The following is a 19,593-nucleotide window of genomic DNA, read 5'->3' on the forward strand; positions in this document are numbered from 1 at the left end:
GCGACTAGGATATTGAATTTACACTTTGTTGAATTAATTCAATATCATAGTCGCCACTGAAGTCCACTCGATCCTTGTTTACCGTCAATGGATCGGTCACTCGTCAAACAGTCCGCCAGAATCCGAGTAGGGAATGGCTGAGCGTAGCTGTCAGTCAAACACAAGTTAGCCAATGGGAATGCATTCCTGGACAGCCCACCCACACGTCAAGTTTGTGCCAAAACTGCAAGCAAAAAGTCAGGGAGCGCAAACGAGAAAGCTGGAATCGCAACCAAAATAAATTACGTCAAGCAAAACTGAGAAAGACGCGGAACAAAAATAAAAGGTTTCTGAAGAGTAATAGACTGATATTTTGCACGATTACCGCTGCAGGCGCAAAGACACTGCGCAGCACCACAACTTCCGTCAATACACCAGAGAACTTAGTAGTCACGCTGGTGTATTGACGGAAGTTGAGGGTTTTCAGGTGCTGCGTGGTGTCTTTGCGCCTGCAGCGGTGCTTTGCCTGTGCTGTGGCCGAAAATAGTTCCAGATATAAATTGGTCTAGTAAATCCCTTCGTGTTAATTTGCATTGATATGTGTACTCGATGTGAATGTACCGGTCATGAGAAATAATTATAAAAAAATCTTGAGTTATTTGATTCACTTTTGCAACGACAATGCTAGCTGGACACGCCGGATTACAGCGACTACGCTAAGCTAAAGCTAACCGGGGCGTTTCTAGATCAGGACAATGGCTGGGTCGGCTACAAAACGCTTTGGCTCACTCATCCAACTCTAGGGACTGCAGGGACTGACTCAATTTCACCTGGGTGTGGCGTATTCCTTTAAAATATACAGGTAGTCGTCGACTTACGACTGCGTTTGGTTACGACTGACCGGTCGTAAACCGATCTGGTCGTGAGTCGGCCTGTGTTACATGAACGTAAGTATATTGTGATGTGTAATGATATTGTAATCATCTTAAAGTCTTATTTTATCAACATTTTCTTATTTCATTACCTTGGCTCATTATTTGGTTTAAGTCAAACACTGCGTACAGTACAATTCGTTTAATATGTGCAAAACAAAAAATACGAAATACAGGTGTGAAAAATAGAAACATTTTAGTTTGAAACATAGCAAAATACAAATGTAAAACATAGCAAAATACAAAACTTAGTGACCGCTGGCATCACTGGTGCTTGGCTGTGGGTCGTCTACGTCATTATCAGCTGTTGCAGCGTTCGGGCTGGTGGGAGCATTTGCTCGTTTCATAAACCAGGAGCTGGGGCGGAAACGGTATGACGGAGTGCGCGAGAGATTGCGCGTGTGCCTGGAGCTGGGGCGGAAACTGTTGTACGCTCAGCTAGCTCAGCTGGGAAACACTTGCCAGTCATAACCAGACGGTCGTAAAGTCGATCGGTCGTAAGTCGCACAGGTCGTAAGTCAACGACTACCTGTAGTTTTATTCTCATAGCAATATAAAAGCCAGTTACGCCTCATTCTCACCTGCAGGTTTGGATTCACACTGGATGTTGCCCGATTCTCTGCATGTGCACAGTAGCGTGCTGCCTATGTAGGGTCGTTCCCATTGGTCGTTGACTTGGTATAAACGCCCATTCGCCGTACAGCCAGCTGTGTGAGAGAAGATTACCCGTAAATCATGGCAGGTTTAAACCCAAACAACCTGAAGTTCCTACACAATTGAATGCAGATATAATCTCTCAATACTGAGGAGCTGAATCAAGTTTTGTTTTTTGTTTTTTTTTCATTTGTTTGTTGCTATGTGATTTTACCCAAAGTCTAAGGCCCTGTCCACACGGCAACGGATTCAGGTGAATCTGATAAAATTGTTTATCGTTTCGGCCTGGCGTCCACACGGCACCGGCGTTTTGGGTGCCCCAAAACGAAATCTTTTGAGAACGGGTTCCAGAGTGAAAAAATCTGGCAACGGCGCCGTTGCGAAGTCGTCTGGATGAGTAGAACGGATTTGTTTACGATGACGTCACAACCACATGACTGTGAGTGCTTCACGCCGGGTAGAAGTGTAACGAACTCGGTGCGAGTTGTCAACAAATCCTGTAACTTGGTTCATGAAACGCGCTTACAAAATATTTTCACTGTGAATATTTATTGTGTAATGGTGCAAAGTGAGAGAGAGAGAGAGAGAGAGAGAGAGAGAGAGAGAGAGAATAGCCCTTAGGGCAGAGTCTTTAGTCCAAACACTGCGGAAGCAGTACCAAACCGCGCACCGCCCGTGCGCTTTCCGAAAACAAAAACAATCCCGCCAGCAAACATAGGAAAAAAAAAAGGAGCGATCTCACCTCTTCAGATGTTGGTTTAAGTCCAACAATACATTCCTCAAAAAGGGCGTAGAAGAACAAAGTAATCCATCAACGTGTAGCATTCAATTTATTCCGGACCATTAAAGAATTCTGGAGGATATCAGAATGTTGGCGTACCAGCTTCCATCTACCCCCGTTCATTCCTCTTTCCGCGCCTTTAAGCTACTGATTAATAATCAAAACTTTATGTGGCTAATGCTAAATGCTACAGAAGAAGGGGTTTATGTGCATGCGTCTACTTCTTCTATTGTTCTGGTGTCTCCGATGGGACCGTCTTACAGCGCACGTAGAGGTGTGGCATGTGTACTGCATCGTTTTCAGCAAGCGTTGCGTTGCCACATGTACCTGATATTTTACTGATCCGTTGCCCATGTGGACGCGATATTAAAAAAAAAAAAATCTCGTTGCCGTTGTCGTGTGGATGTAGCCTTAGAAACAACATTTCTAAAATATTGACTAATAAATCGCTTGCTTCAACAAACATTTACGTTAAAGCCTTAGATGTGGTGATAAAAGTGGTGCGCATCAAATTGAGTCCTTGTTTTTCCTAAGTACATACGTGCCAAGTTCTAGGGCAAAAATGGAAAATTCCAGAACTTCACGTCAGGGAAGTACACAATAAAACGAGGGCTCAATTTATATTACTGTGCAGATATTTTACCTTGAAACATCGATTTTAATTTAAAAATGAATGCATACCTTTATACTCATGTCATGTTACTAATTTCATAAACGCTTCTTACGCTAGTCACCAATTTACCATCACAGGAGTTAGCAATCGAACAGGAACGTGTCCGTTCATCAAATTTCAGCTTCCATCAACCTCAGTGTGAAGTCTCATTGCTGATTTATATTTAACAAGAGTGCTCTGAGTAGGGCTGGGCACCGAAATTTGGTTCCTTCATGGCACCGACCGAAATGTTACGGTTCTTCTGGGTATTGAAACATGCCTCGCCTTTCGGTTCCACGTTTCGGTTCCCAGAGGTTAATCACGTGTAAAGTGGAGTGGGCTCTGATCCGTGCTGGCGTGCTTATGACCCGATAATGCCACCTGTGATTGGCTGAAACGTTCGCGTGCATGAAAAAGCATGTTTCCCATGTTGTAGGGGGCACTACTTTGTTGCGTCGTCAATGCCTACAAAATGCCGAAGTCGAAAGCTTGGTTATATTTTAGCAAGAGCGATAACAATACTGCACGGTGCAATATATGCGACAAGAGCATCGCCTGCAAGTCAGGCAACACTTCAAATTTCCTAAAGCCTTTGACGGTGCATGGAATAAATCTGAGAGCGGAGAGTTGCACCGTCTTCTCTCACACACCAACTTGTGCACCTTCGCCACCCCCGACTTCTCTGCAGGACGTTTTACCACCAGACTCGGATTCATCTGAAAGTACCGAGCACAGAGTCGTGTCTGATATTTCATCTGGTAAGTTGTTCCGTGAATTCCGTTGAACTGCTTTGTTTGTCACGGTAAGAGCTAGGTTGTTGTAAGTTTATGTATAGCTAACGGTACAGTAAGATATTAGCGCCTAACTTTGTTTAATGGCTCTGTAACCAGCCAAGTGAAAAGTTATCTAAATGCTAGCTTTTAAAATGTGCTCCATCATTGGGTTGGGTAGGCTGCCTACGTGTGTGCGCGCGTGCATGAGTGTTATTTAAAAAAAATATTCACCTCCCCCTAGTCTCAAAAACTTAACGTATAAAACCTTCACAGCCTCTGCCCAGGTCCCTGATGTGAGGAGGAAAAGGCAGGCAGCTACCGTAAATCCATTCACACGAGCAGAAAAGGCCAAAATGACCAAAGAAAAACAAGCCGAGTGCCACAGGGCAGTGACACAGTTTGTGGTGAAAGGTTTGCTGCCTTTTTCTGCAATGGAGACTCCGTGGTTTAGGTAAGTTGGCTGTACAGGATATTGTTGAATAAATCCTTCATTTATATTTATCTCTAATCTTTTATCTTTATCTAAATTAAGCCTAGATGTATTTTAATGATGTGTTTTTAAGCAATGAGAACATAATGTTATTTTTGATGTTTTGTCTAATGTTTGTCAATTAGGGAGATGATAAGAACCCTTAACCCCAGGGATCAGCCCCCCAGCAGAGACATGCTGGCAAACACATGCATACCTGCCTGGTACGCAGCCGAGAAGGAAAGGGTCAAGACAGATTTGAAAGACGTCAGGGATGTGGCTGTAACCGCGGATGAATGGTTCTGAGAAGGCTGATATGTTAATTTTCTTGAAGAAAAACTGTTGATTACATTGGCGCGTGTGTGTGTGTGTGTGTGTGTGTGTATGGTGTGAATATGATAGTGTGTGTTGGTGTTCTTTTTGCACTGGAAATAACTTGAATAAATATACTCCAATATGTGCAACAGAATGTGTAATGAAATTTTCATTTTTTCCAGGATTAATATTATAAATTAGGAATCGAAAAAGGTACCGTTCAGGAACCGGTATCGAAATGAAGGTATCGGTATCGGAACCGGAATCGAAAAATTTTGATCAATACCCAGCCCGAGCTCTGAGAGCACAATATCCCCCCGCTGGCAACTATATCTATGCTATAAGTGCTTAATACACCCTCATGAAATTGTCAAAGTGCATGTTTGGTAATCAAGGGCCCTAACTCTGAAAAAAATTCGACCGAACTGAACTAAATTGCAATATGCATATTACCAGTGTATAACAAAGCCTTTTGCCAAGTTACGTGAAATTCCTCCAAGAATTGTGAGAGGATTTTTTTTTTTCTTTTTTATCAGACATCTAATTTTTGGGTTTGTTTACCTGACATGTTTCGACGTACAACTTCCGTCTTCCTCAGAGTGTCACCGGATGTTAATTGGTGACGCATCTTTTATCAGCTGCTGTTTCTGAAGGCGTGGCCTTCCTGTCTGGTTTGACAGGTCGGTCACGCCTTATACTGTCTGTTCGTCCCCTGCAACATCAGCGCTGGATCAGGGAGGCCATAGAGATCCGTAAGCGAAGCCCGAGGACCATCAACCGGGATGAGGGAGCATACATGCTCTCCCATACCTGGAGTCACATCTTGCAGGGGACGAACAGACAGTATAAGGCGTGACCGACCTGTCAAACCAGACAGGAAGGCCACGCCTTCAGAAACAGCAGCTGATAAAAGATGCGTCACCAATTAACATCCGGTGACACTCTGAGGAAGACGGAAGTTGTACGTCGAAACATGTCAGGTAAACAAACCCAAAAATTAGATGTCTGATAAAAAAGAAAAAAAAAAAAAAAACTAACTATATTTAATATAAGACATAATGAACGTAATCGAAAAATTGTGAGAGGAGTTCATACACCTTCATGAAATTGTCACAGTACAAGTTTGGTAATCAAGGGCTGTAACTCTGGTAAAATGTGACTGAATATAATGAAATTACAATATGCATATTACCGACATATAACAAAGAATCCTGCCAGGTTTCGTGAAATTCCTCCACAATTTGTGAGAGGAGTTGATTTCAGAAGGTGAGCACCCTTACATATACCTTCGTATATCTTGCTCCAATAGCCCAGGAGTTGCTGCGTTCATGTGCTATGGTGTGACGCCTGCGAGCGTTTCGGGGGCGGTGCCTCTGTTGACAGCGCGGAGCTGGAAGTTGATTGTGCTGAATGTCGCCAGCTGCGAAGCCTTCACCTGGGCCTATTAATAGGACTTTGTTTGTGTGTGAGGGGCCGTGAGCGTTAGGCTTCACGTTGGCCATGGGTTTGGTAATTTGTATTTGTTAAAATTGTATGAATTCCAGTAAAGAGCATGATTTTCTGTTTTTGAGTGCCTTATTTTGGGTTTGGGGTTATTTGTTTGAGTCAGAATGTAACATATGGGAAGATGATATTTTCCAGTTGGGAAGTGGTATTTACCAGTGTGTTGTGTTCACATGTTTCTGTTGTTGTTGACAAATTAAAGATGGTGGACCAGATTCAGAATCAGGCCTGTTATTTGGCTAAAACAATTATAGATTGCCTTGTTCATCAGCTGCAGCAGGAATAAGAGTTATCAAAAGTCAAAAAATGCTGAATATTTCCTGATCATGACAAGTAGAGATTTTCTTAACACATTGAATGCCACGCAGTTTTTGGAAATTTGGCTGTAGCCACAATGAGAGTAGCCAGTATCTAGATCATTGTTGGCGTTCTTTGGACAGCCACAGAATATTTTGTATTAGGCTATAATATACGTATTATAATAATATAATATACATAACATGACTCGTTTAAAAGGTGAGAGTCAGCTTCCCGTAGGTGAAAACCACTTCTTTCTTGGTTCATAAGCTAGTCTTGTACCGCTCGCCGCCATGTTGAAAAGGTTAAAGTTCATCTCATCTCGGCAACTCGTGTATCAAAATTTTCTACGAGTTGCCCAGTGGAAAATACCACAAGAGGGGGCGTTCATGTGTGCTTTCCATGTTTGGTATTTACCATAATTCCCATAGCACATGAACGCACCATAATAGGGTTATACCCGGAACAAATTAGTAACAAGCTGAAAATTTCAGAATATGTTCAGAATACCTTTAGGAATAACATACTAAAAGTCCCCGGAAATCCCCCTTGTGCTCTCTGAGAAATTCAAGATGGCGTCCAAAATGGCCGCCAAATGGAGATCTGCCCATATCTCAGGCCCAAAACAAAATATTAATGCAATTAAAAGGTCAGAATATATGTTTTGTAGGGTAGGAGAGTAAATTCCAACATGTGTGTATTAATTACATTGTGTATTAACATTATATAATAACAATGTACACATTATTATAACAGTATATTTGTGTATAGTGTGGATCCATTGGTTACTCGTTCACTCCGTATCATCCTATTCTGTTCACAAAACAACAAACACAATTACTAGGGGTTGGAGCACTTATTTTCATTAATATTAATTAAAGTAAATTGGTGGTGTAAAATGAAAAATGTCATGTTAAAAGGTCATGCTGAGTTCAGTCATTTTTAAAAGGTCGTGCTGAGTTTAGTCATTTTTTGTCCGAACACACTGGCATTGCTAGTAGTAAAGACTGGCGCTAGAAACTCAAAGATTAATTTTTTTCCACCCTTAAACAAGCTTGAATAAATTCCCTACTTCATTGATGGTACAACAAAGGTCCGAGCATTACAACTGAGGCACTGAGAAGTGTTTAAGTCGACTCATTGTTTATAAGCAAGAGCTTTTATTGAGGCAGACCTTTTTGTCATGAAAGTTGCCGGAATGTTGAAGAAGCGTACTGAAACAGCTTGCCATTGTAGTTTTAGAAGATAGAGTTCTCAAATTTAATTTCCCTTTAATATTTTATCAAAGCTTAAAGATGCACTAAATATTAAGGAAATTGATGTCTAATTGTTGTCTTACATTATGTTCATGTATGTAGGTAGCCTACTAAGCTAATCTGTCAATCATGTCAACCATCAAATTCCATGTAATTTCCACATTAATGACCTTGTAATCTTGGTTAATTTTAATTTTAACAGTATGACAATGGTGAATTTGGATTGCTTGTATGAGAGAACATATAATTTAACATTTTAATTGCATTTATATTATGTTTTATCCCTGAGATATTGAAAAATCTCCAATCGGCGGCCATTTTGGACGCCATCTTGAATTTCTCAGACAGCACAAGGTAGATTCCCGGGGACTTTTAGTACGTTATTCCTAAGGGTATTCTGAACATATTCTGAAAAATTCAGCTTGTTACTAATTTGTTCCGGGTTGGACTCAATTTTGAGCTAATGCTCTTGGGCTACAAGTGCATAATAAGGTCAAGTCATTGACTCATGCTTAACATTTAATTTATATATTAATATAATATAATGCTGGAGTTTAAAACTTTACAGTATATAGTATGTGTGCTCAATTGCATTATCTTTATGTAAAATCATACACAAAAACAGAAAAACTTTTGACTTGACTTTATTGATCAAGAGACCATTATGTTTACATTTTTACACGCAAATGTGCACTTTTTCCTTTCATTTTCTCCAGTAAGGAAGGACTTGATTTCATAGGTCTTTGTTTTTGAAATGTTTGAAAATATATCAAACTTGTTTTCAACATTCTGTCTTGTGATTTTGTAAATGCATCACACTCTTGTGTACATACAGTATGAGTAAACTTTAAGAACACTTTAAGGAGCATATTTCCAGTATATAAATAGTAAGCTACAAGTAATATGCCAAGCAAACTTAAAGTATAACAAGTAAACTAGTGAAATAACCAACATTTATAACAGTATACTTAAAGTATACAATAATAAACTAAAAATAGGGACTCAAAGTATATAACTAGTACAATGGCAGTACGGTATATCGATAAGTGTACTTGTGGTATACTTTAAGCATACGAGAGGGATATACCAAGTATATTGATAGTATATAGATGAGTGTACTTTTGCAAACTTAAAATGAACTTTAAAGTATACTTTTATAAACTTGAAATGTTCCAATTTAGTCCGAAAAAGTATTAAATTTGTATACTTTCTAGTACACTAAAAGTACATGGTCTGTAGTATACTTGCTATACTTATACCGAAGCATACTTAATAGAATGAACTTTAAGTATACTACTTTTTGCTAAGGGAGGTGCAGTGCCACTGGAAAGCTCTAACTGGGAAACCTTCTCCAGTCTGCCTTTAGCAAAAAGTACATAAAGATTTTACATAAAGATAAATGCAATTGAGCACACATACCATACTATATACTGTAAAGTTTTAAACTCCAGCATTATATTATATTAATATACAAATTAAATGTTAAGCATGAGTCAATGACTTGACCTTATTATGCACTTGGAGCAAGATATACGAAGTATTAGTACTTTGTGGCAGAAAAACGTAAAAAGTATACTAAAGTATAAGTTTTAGTATTAAAGTATAAGTGTAAGTCTTAGTATTAATGTACTTAGTCTTAGGCTTTTGTTTATACTTTTCAGTATAAGCCAAGTATATAGTAGAGTGGGGTAATACGCCCCCGTGGGGTAATACTCCCCCGGCCTGTTTTACCCAAAATAACCACCAGATGGCGCAAAGTTACATTTCTATTGTTGCTATGGACTGGCTTGACAACGGGGATATACAAATATCCACTGTGGATCGCATATCAGCAACGCAGCGGAGAGAAATCAAATTTCATGGTAAGTGATATAATTTTCAAATATCAGTAAAACTGTATTTAGATAGCTGCTATTTCGTCAGATATCACAGCTGTGTATGTGGTATGAGTAGACAAGTCAGTACGTTAAAAAAAATACATTAGGTATAAAAAGTTGAATCACATTTTGAAAGTAAGACCCTTTTTTGTAAAAGTGTAGTCTGTGGGGTAAAACGCCCCCTTAATGGCGGGGTAAATGGCCCCCGGGGGGCATCGTTTCCTTTTATCATAATTACTGCATTTCATACATTTCTGAATAGCAGATACATAGTTTTTAATAACATCTTGCTTACCTGGTTGAGTAAAGCAAGTAATTTGAACTTAATATTAAAAAAAATTGAAATAAAAAATAAAATAAAATTGAAATTAAAATGCGAAATATAATAAAATAATGCATCTATTCATTAATTCAGGGATATTTTCTTGTTTCTTTCACATTATAGGCTTAAGTAAACACTTTTGCTATCCAAACAGCTTTTTTTGAGTGAGGGGGCCTATTGCCCCACCTCAGGGGGCCTTTTACCCCACTGGGGGAGTAAAAGGCCCCTTTGGCACAATGTTTGTTTTTGTTAAAAAAAAAAATTAAGTATTAACTTTAGGCAAACTTTAGGTGGCATTATTGTTCATGTCACTGTTGTCAAAAACTATGATTAAAACTAAACACATGGTTCATTTCAACTTGGAGAAAAACTGAATTTTCCTTAAGGGGGGCTTTTTCCCCCACTCTACTCTACTTCACTATACTATTCTTAACGGGGCAGCCACAATCAGATGTACCTACTTGTTTGAGATCATATAACACTATGTAACAGCCTTCTATTTATGTTTATTAAACTATTTCATATGTTGTAATGGTAGACTATCATTGCCAATGTATGACGTTTCAAAGCCAGATCATAATTTACCACCACTGAATCCATGTTTCATTTTTTTTTATCAGACAAACTCTTCATATTGCACATTTTCACCATGTAACGCATGTTCATTTGATTTAATACCCCAGAATGCATGATTGCTGCTTAAACTTGGCAATAATTTGTCAAACACTAACTGTTTTAGTAAATCAGCAGATTTTTGAGGAACAAATTGACAGCTGAATCACGAAATTCCGATAAAAATGAAATCTTTCACAATAGTTTTGTCAATGGGGGGGTGCTGAACCTAATTTGTTTTCTTTGTCACTGCAAAGTTGAAAATGGCCTGAGAAATCTTATTTAATGCATTTTAATAAACACTTTAAATTAAATACAGACATTTTATGTAGTATGTGATATGATTTGATACAAAAACCTTGTTGCTGGGGGCATATGTTTGCAAAATTCACATGCCAAAGATTTTGCGTGTCATTTCCGTTGTTTTCTGTAGTGTCCGTAACGGTCTTGCTGTAACAGAATGCTGCAGAATTTTTTACCATTTTTGGTGATTATCGCTACGTTCACACTGCAAGGCTTAATGCTCAATTCCGATTTTTTTGTGAAATCCGATTTTTTTGTGAGGTCGTTCACATTAACAAATATATGCGACTTGTATGTGATCCTCAGTATGAACGAAAAGCGACCTAAAAGTGTTCCGCATGCGCATTGCAGGACACGACGACGTCACACGCAGTGAGCATGGCCAGTGTTTACGGAAGTAAAACCGCCCGGTTGCGGTATGACCCATCCAATCTAGCTTGAATAGCTGCATCCCCCCAAATGGAAATCAGCTCCCTAACCTCTGCGTCCTTCCATTGAGAAGATTCAGAACCTTCACAGCCCGAAGCGTCCCTCGCATTGATGTCATGCGCAGGGGCGCAGATACGTTTTTTGAACTGGGGGGGACAAAAAACTGGGGGGGGAAAAAGCTGCCAGCAAACCAACCCCAACCCCGATATGCCTGTCAAACTTGTTGTTAGTAACCATAGCAACCAAGCTCGAGCTCGCAACCTGTGCAGTCTGCGCAGCTCAACCAACCGAATATCAGTCTTTGTTTTGTTGTTTTGACAGTTCTGAGTGAGTTGTTGCAACTATGTATACACTGCTGTGCACCTCAATAAACCGAATGGTAATTAGTCTTTTGATTTTTCCGTGAGGTTTGCCTTATGCAAAGAAAGACAGCATAGACGTTTTTTCCTCCCTATAAGTGGGGGGGACCGAACGAGGTGAATTTAAATATGACTTGTCCCACCCTCTACCTGCGCCCGTGATTATGCGCCATGTTGTTGTAACTTTTTTGAGAGACCCGCCGCCTACTTCAGCGCAGAATAGTGACGTTTGTGGCTTGTTGATGACGTGTAAGTCGGATGAATGCGACCTGGCGGTTCAGACTGAAGTCGCATATGAAAAGAGCGGATAGTAATCGGAATTAGCACCACATATCCAAACGGCCTGGGTCGGATTTGAAAAAAATCGGATCTGTGTCGTTCATATTGTCAATAAAAGATCGGATACAGGTCACATATGGGCGAAAAGATCGGATTTGAGTCACTTCAGCCTGCAGTGTGAACGTAGCCTATGACATGCATTGGTCCTGTTGGCCCCATGTAGGGCTCTAGTTACATATTCATACGTCTTTAGTTGTTATATTAATAGATATATTTGCAATATGTAGTGTCCGTAACGGGTGTAGTGTCCGTAACGCCAAATTGATATTTTGGTAAAGCTAGTTAATTGAGACTTCTTGACAAATTTAAATGAAACCTTCATGTGAGAATGACGCAAATTAATCATATTCTTCTCTCAAAGTTGTAATTGATTGAATTAAGACCCCACAGGCCAACTATTTGAACACTAAATTATTATAATCAAGATGTTACCAAGACATATTTTGACCATTCAAGATACAGCCCTGGCTTGTTAATAACATATTTTTTTACACAAGGTGCTTTTTAACACTTTTGTTTTTGAGACGGCTATTCATGTACAGTTGAACCTCGTTTGAGTGGCCTCCCCTATTGCCGGCCAAAAGTGGCCTTATAAATGAGGTGGTTGTTCACGAGAGGTCCAAATGCATCCGTGAGACAGCCAAATGTGGCCTTTCATAAGAGGTGGCTGCTCACATAAGTGACCTCTCTAGAGAGGTATTACAATTACTAGTATTTTCCAAATGCGTGTTTAAGTATGTATAACATGTGGTGTTGATCCTGTGTTGATATTGATATACTAGTATTACCCGGTAGGTTTCGCCCTGCTGCATGATGCAATGTTCGAGTAGTCACCCTTGTTTTTTAATAATTCGTTAAGGTGTAATGTGTAGTAGATGCAGTGTGTCATGACTAATTGTACTAAAAACATTTCTCTGAAACACATCCCATGTTGTGACTTTGGGAATAACCCAAGACACATTGTGTAGTGTCCGTAACGTTATGTGTAACATTGCTCAACAAGTATATAAGCTATGTAATCTTTGATGGAAAGGACAACCAACTGTCAATTAATTAAGGAACTGGTATAATAAGCCGATACTATGCATAAAATGATGTTTTGTGAGCCCAATAATTGGAGCTTTAATAAAGTGTTGTGAAATTTTGTGTTTCTCTGTCTAATATCGGGGTCCCTGATAACGTGTCACATAACTAGAAGACCCAGCAAATATATGTAACCTGGGTGCGATTTGCTGTGGGGGGGATCATCCCCCCCTCTGGTTTTTATCTCTGCTGAAAAAAAATCCTCAGGGACAACCCCGTCAATAAAACAAACAAACCCAAAAAAAAGTTGACATGACAGGCATGTTGTGAGACAGTTTTCTATGGTCTACATTGCACTCACTTTCAAAATGACCCGAAGTGGCAGCTTTGATGTTCACGAACGTCCCCAGCAAATAGATACATTGTAGATAATAACAATATCTTTGCGTTCTATCGCAGGGATGCAAACAGCGCGCCTTTTGGCGGATGCCGCCTTTTTCACGGCCGATTTTTTTTTTTTTTTGGGCGTTGGAGTGCCTGATTATAATTTCAAAGTAAATTCTGTATTAAAATTACTAAATAAGCAAATCCGTTACAGTCCATGAAACAGGAAGTATAAGGATGAGAAAAAAACAGTTTAAATCAGAAAGCTGCGCACAATGTGAACTGCGCCATCAGAGCAAACTGTTCATTTAGTATTCATGTATTTTAGTGATTTTCGAGTCACTGTCCATTTAATCCGGAGGGAGAGAAACATCACAGCAACGCGACAAGCAATGCGAACTTTGTTGTGTTAGTGTTCGTGTATTTAGTCAGAGCATGGGTGCCGCCAGGGGGGAAAGGTTAGAACAATTCTAGGGGCCCAGCACTGCCATGGGGCCCTTTAAGGGGCTGATAATATGCTTTTAATTATTTTAATAAGACTTTTGAAATAACAACAATGTAATATTCCATCTGGTAAAATGAGCTAATTGAACAAGGTTGTCTATTTCTTGAGTTCTTCAACATATTGTCATTTAACCCTCCCCCTTTTGCGAAATGGTACGGTCCAGTTCTGGTAGAAGCGCGATGCGTTAAATCTGTGTGCTGATCAGTGCAACGCTACTTGCTGCTGTGTTGCGGTGCAGCAGCCAGCCAGCCAGCAGTGGAGTGCGTACAGTCTATGATCGCTAAATATGAAGCGTGGCTGTCAAAAACGTAAAGAAAGGCAGCTGAAAGCTGAGAGGGAGGCAACTGGTCACTCAGTTTTTCCCAAAGAAAGGTAGCTATCGCTCACGTGTGTTCAAAATATTAGCGAATGGTAAATGAACAGTATGAACGTGGTTGGATTAGCCTATCAAGAGAACACTTTTACAGTTTGTACAGTGACATTTTTTCCATTTTAATAACTGAACTGACTTGTGTGATAAACAGGATGAAATATTACGTTATGCTGGTGCTAATAACTAGTGCTAATAACCAGTTTCATAACTAATGGGGTGCCCTAAATATGCACAGATTCAGCCTCAGGGGGACCTCCGCCCTACCAAACCACTGAACCCCCCTTTGGAGAAGGAGGTAAGCAGCAATACAACCCATAAATGCTTTAGGATTGAAGTTTTTAATGAGCGAGTGCCATATACAGTTTGCTGGATTAAAGTGTTGCTAATAACGGACACCAGTCAAGTGTTTGACATGGTTACGTGTATGGAATGTTCACATGTTCTAAACCATTGGTTTCAAATTGAGGAGCTGGAGAAAGCGCAGCACACATAAAAGAGGGATAGAGGTTATAACATATGAAGAAATACGTACACAATTGATCAAATTGAAATGTCACTCCATGTTACTCATTCATTATCTCTAGCCGCTTTATCCTTCTACAGGGATGCAGGCAAGCTGGAGCCTATCCCAGCTGACTACGGGCGAAAGGCGGGGTACACCCTGGACAAGTCGCCAGGTCATCACAGGGCTGACACATAGACACAGACAACCATTCACATTCACACCTACGGTCAATTTAGAGTTGCCAGTTAACCTAACCTGCATGTCTTTGGACTGTGGGGGAAACCGGAGCACCCGGAGGAAACCCACGCGGACACGGGGAGAACATGCAAACTCCACACAGAAAGGCCCTCGCCGGCCCCGGGGCTCGAACCCGGACCTTCTTGCTGTGAGGCGACAGCGCTAACCACTACACCACCGTGCCACCCCACTCCGTGTTACTTTGAAATAAATTTATAATAAGATGTTTCCTGTCTTTTATGGGTAACATTTGTAAGGCTACTGAGTATGGAGTTCATTTAAATGCAAAATCTTGAATTTTCATTTGTGATTGTAAATGCACCAGAATTAGTCACTGACCAGTTTTCATCTATTCCCTGGTAGGTTAATACATAAAATGTAATAACAGTCACAAACTCAAGGTCCATGGGCTATCAAAAGTCAAATAATGACAATAGTGCAATTGTGACGAGGGTGGGCAAAGTTGGGGGGGCCCAAAATTCTAATCTTTCATGGGGCCCAAAATTTCTGGCGGCGCCCCTGAGTCAGAGAGATATAGGAAGATGAATTTACTGTACTATCTCTGGTTTAGTGTTCGTTTTCATTTAGTGTTATTCATTTGATATCATAGGATGTTATTGAGCTGTTAGCCTATTGTTACCTTAATTTTGTGACCTTTCATGATTTAAAAAAAAAAACATCCCCCCTTCTGGTTTTTTGACAAATCGCACCCTGCTCAATTGTAACACTCGACAGGGCACTTTATGGCATAACAGTTCGTTGCCCCATCAACATTTGCTTTTGAGGTGTTTTAAGTGGATCTATCCCATTATATCTTTTAATGTAGTGTCCGTAACGTCAACAACCTAGCACTAGAAGTCCCAGAGAGGGGCCATTTGGCCTTTTTACCTAGAAAACCCACAAGAGGGCCAACTGGCCCCAAGTCCCCCCTGTGGACACTCATTTTGTTATGGAAATGTGGCTGTTAGGCTACGTTCACACTGCAGGCTGAAGTGACTCAAATCCGATCTTTTCGCCCATATGTGACCTGTATCCGATCTTTTATTGACAATATGAACGACACAGATCCGATTTTTTCAAATCCGACCCAGGCCGTTTGGATATGTGGTCCTAATTCCGATCCCTATCCGCTCTTTTCATATGCGACTTCAGTCTGAACCGCCAGGTCGCATTCATCCGACTTACACGTCATCAACAAGCCACAAACGTCACTATTCTGCGCTGAAGTAGGCGGCGGGTCTCTCAAAAAAAGTTACAACAACATGGCGCATAATCACGGGCGCAGATAGAGGGTGGGACTCGTCCCACCCAGATTTAAATTCACCTCGTTCGGTCCCCCCCACTTATAGGGAGGAAAAACCGTCTATGCTGTCTTTCTTTGCATAAGGCAAACCTCACGGAAAAATCAAAAGACTAATTACCATTCGGTTTATTGAGGTGGACGGCAGTGTATACATAGTTGCAACAACTCACATAAAACAAAACAAAGACTGATATTCGGTTGGTTGAGCTGCGCAGACTGCACAGGTTGCGAGCTCGAGCTTGGTTGCTATGGTAACCCACAACAAGTTTGACAGGCATATCGGGGTTGGGGTTGGTTTGCTGGCAGCTTTGTCCCCCCCAGTTTTCTGCCCCCCAGTTCAAAAAACGTATCTGCGCCCCTGCGCATGACATCAATGCGAGGGACGCTTCGGGCTGTGAAGGTTCTGAATCTTCTCAATGGAAGGACGCAGAGGTTAGGGAGCTGATTTCCATTTGGGGGGATGCAGCTATTCAAGCTAGATTGGATGGGTCATACCGCAACCGGGCGGTTTTACTTCCGTAAACACTGGCCATGCTCACTGCGTGTGATGTCGTCGTATCCTGCAATGCGCATGCGGAACACTTTTAGGTCGCTTTTCGTTCATACTGAGGATCACATACAAGTCGCATATATTTGTTAATGTGAACGACCTCACAAAAAAATCGGAATTGAGCATTAAGCCTTGCAGTGTGAACGTAGCGTTAGTGGCACACGGCCGGAGCCACTTGAACTTGTGTGGGGGAGGGGACACACCTTACAGCTTAGGAGGTTCTTTTGAGAGCAAGCTTTAGTTCTGAGATGGATAAATACCTCAGTGAACATAGCCATAAAGACTTAAACTGGACTGAGCTGTATGCGGTGGAAAGGATCAACAGGAAGGAAGGGAGGGATCAACACACTGACATTTATTGTTAAAAAAAACAAAACAAAACATATTTACAAAGAATGAAAAAGCAACTTTTTTCCCAGTTTTGGTGTGGAGGGTTGTTGCAGAAGTAATTGTTATTTTTGTGTGCTAAAAATAGTAAAAAAAAAAAAAACCAAGCATATTTACAAAGAATGAAAAACCATGCATTATGAGTGAAATACATTTGAGCAGTCACTCACAATCCTGGCACTGCCATTGCTGCCATTGCACTAACAGCCTCATTACCATAACAAAATGAGTGATTAGTGTATTAGGGAAAAGCGGTCGGGCCAAATGGCCCCTATGTGGGTCTTCTAGGTAGACAGGAAAATGGTGGGACTTCCAGCTAGCAGAATGGGGCATGTATAAAATGAGGTATATTTTCAAAACGGGGCGGCACGGTGGTGTAGTGGTTAGCGCTGTCGCCTCACAGCAAGAAGGTCCTGGGTTCGAGCCCCGTGGCCGGCGAGGGCCTTTCTGTGCGGAGTTTGCATGTTCTCCCCGTGTCCGCGTGGGTTTCCTCCGGGTGCTCCGGTTTCCCCCACAGTCCAAAGACATGCAGGTTAGGTTAACTGGTGACTCTAAATTGAGCGTAGGTGTGAATGTGAGTGTGAATGGTTGTCTGTGTCTATGTGTCAGCCCTGTGATGACCTGGCGACTTGTCCAGGGTGTACCCCGCCTTTCGCCCGTAGTCAGCTGGGATAGGCTCCAGCTTGCCTGCGACCCTGTACACTGTAAAAAAAAGAATAGTTGAGAATACTTGAAATTTCAAGGCAACAGTCTGCATTAAGAATTTTATGTTTTGCCAACGATGTCCCCATGATAATCCAAACTATGATAAAACTGTTATCTTTATTAAGAATTCTTAATTAAGTCAATTTTCAATTCCTCATTCTGCCAACATAGATTTCTCTTTTTGCTGAACAGTGGCATTCACAGTAGTACAAAAAGGCAATTGAGGTTATCAGACTTTTTTCACCTTTATTTGGATAGGACAGTGTAGAGACAGGAAATGAGCAGGAGAGAGGGACGGGGAGGGATCGGGAAATGACCTCGGGTCGGAATCGAACCCGGGTCCCTGGTATGGTGCCTTATCCACCTGAGCCACGACGCCATACCCACGATGTGGGTTTTAAAAACTTTATTTCAATATTGAAGTTTTGTAATTGTGTAGAACAATGAAAAAAGGCATGTATAGTTTAATGATAACTTGTCATGGCTCAGGTGGATAAGGCGCCATACCATAAATCCGGGGACCCGGGTTCGGTTCTGACCCGAGGTCATTTCCCCGTCTCTCCCGCTCATTTCCTGTCTCTACACTGTCCTATCCAAATAGAGGTGAAAAAAGTCTGATAACCTCAATTGCCTTTTTGCACTACTGTGAATGCCACTGTTCAGCAAAAAGAGAAATCTATGTTGGCAGAATGAGGAATTGAAAATTGACTTAATTAAGAATTCTTAATAAAGATAACAGTTTTATCATAGTTTGGATTATCATGGGCACATCGTTGGCAAAACATAAAATTCTTAATGCAGACTGTTGCCTTGAAATTTCAAGTATTCTCAACTATTCTTTTTTTACAGTGTAGAAGGATAAAGCGGCTAGAGATAATGAGATGAGATGAGATGAGATTTTCAAAACGGAAAGAGAATGCTACATGAAATGTTTAGGTATGGGACCCCAATATGTCCAAGCCCATAATATCACAGTTTTGGGTAACCTTGGGTTTTTTGTTATTTTGGAACCTATAAGGTCCATCTGATCTTGGCTGAGAAAATATAGTTTATAACAAGTCAACTTCAAGTATACTTGCTCAGTTTTAGTAAAAAAAAAAAAATAATAATAATAAAAAAAAATAAAAATATATATATATATTATATATATATATATATACTCATAGTACACTTGAATAACTTCTTATTGCTAAGGGTGTCCATCCGGACCGCTCTCACCTTGGCGCTTGTATGCCAGCTGGTCCGTCGGGATCTCCAGCTCGTGCTGCCCCCGTTTATTCCTCACCGACTTGGACTCACACAGCACCGCGCACAGCACCAACACCAACACCTGCCTCATACTCGCACACATTAATGCTTTTAAACACCTAATTTATGACAGGAATAACTGTTTAACGTAAAAATGTATACTTTTAAAAAAAACTCTCTCTCTTCTCGCAGGAGCCGGTGCGCACCCCGGGCGTCTCAGCAGCGCCGTGCGCTCGAACCCACTCAATTCCGCCTTATATACCTCACAGACCTGCACGCGCTTCTGTGGTGGGGCGGAGTTTATCAGACCACGTTCTCTGATTGGTGGTCTTTTTTTTTTTCTCTTCCGCAAGCGCCAGAGCATCCTCTCTAACCGCCACGCCCAGAAATGACTCAGCTGGTTCTCATACAGTGGTGCTTGAAAGTTTGTGAACCCTTTAGATATGACCTAAAACATCATCAGATTTTCACACAAGTCCTGAAAGTACACTGTTAAAAATCTTATCTCATCTCATCCCATC

At 40.9% G+C, this 19,593-nt stretch overlaps 1 protein-coding gene across 5 annotated transcripts in view; it reads right to left on the reverse strand.

The window, feature by feature from the left end:
- Nucleotides 1-19,292, reverse strand: part of fn1b (fibronectin 1b) — a 129,527-nt gene extending 110,235 nt beyond the window's left edge. For 4 of the 5 annotated variants that reach the window (XM_060898457.1, XM_060898460.1, XM_060898459.1 and 1 more), the window contains exons 1-2: nucleotides 19,043-19,292; nucleotides 1,493-1,618 (exon numbers count right to left, since the gene is read on the reverse strand). In XM_060898457.1, coding sequence (XP_060754440.1) covers nucleotides 1,493-1,618; nucleotides 19,043-19,175 — 259 coding nt within the window. In that variant the 5' untranslated portion in view covers nucleotides 19,176-19,292. The remainder of the gene's footprint in view (nucleotides 1-1,492; nucleotides 1,619-19,042) is intronic. The other variant, XM_060898458.1, reaches the window with a different exon arrangement.
- Nucleotides 19,293-19,593: the final 301 nt, after the last annotated feature.

The sequence above is a fragment of the Neoarius graeffei genome, chromosome 18 (assembly GCF_027579695.1).
Source record: "Neoarius graeffei isolate fNeoGra1 chromosome 18, fNeoGra1.pri, whole genome shotgun sequence".
In the NCBI taxonomy this organism is placed as follows: domain Eukaryota; kingdom Metazoa; phylum Chordata; class Actinopteri; order Siluriformes; family Ariidae; genus Neoarius; species Neoarius graeffei.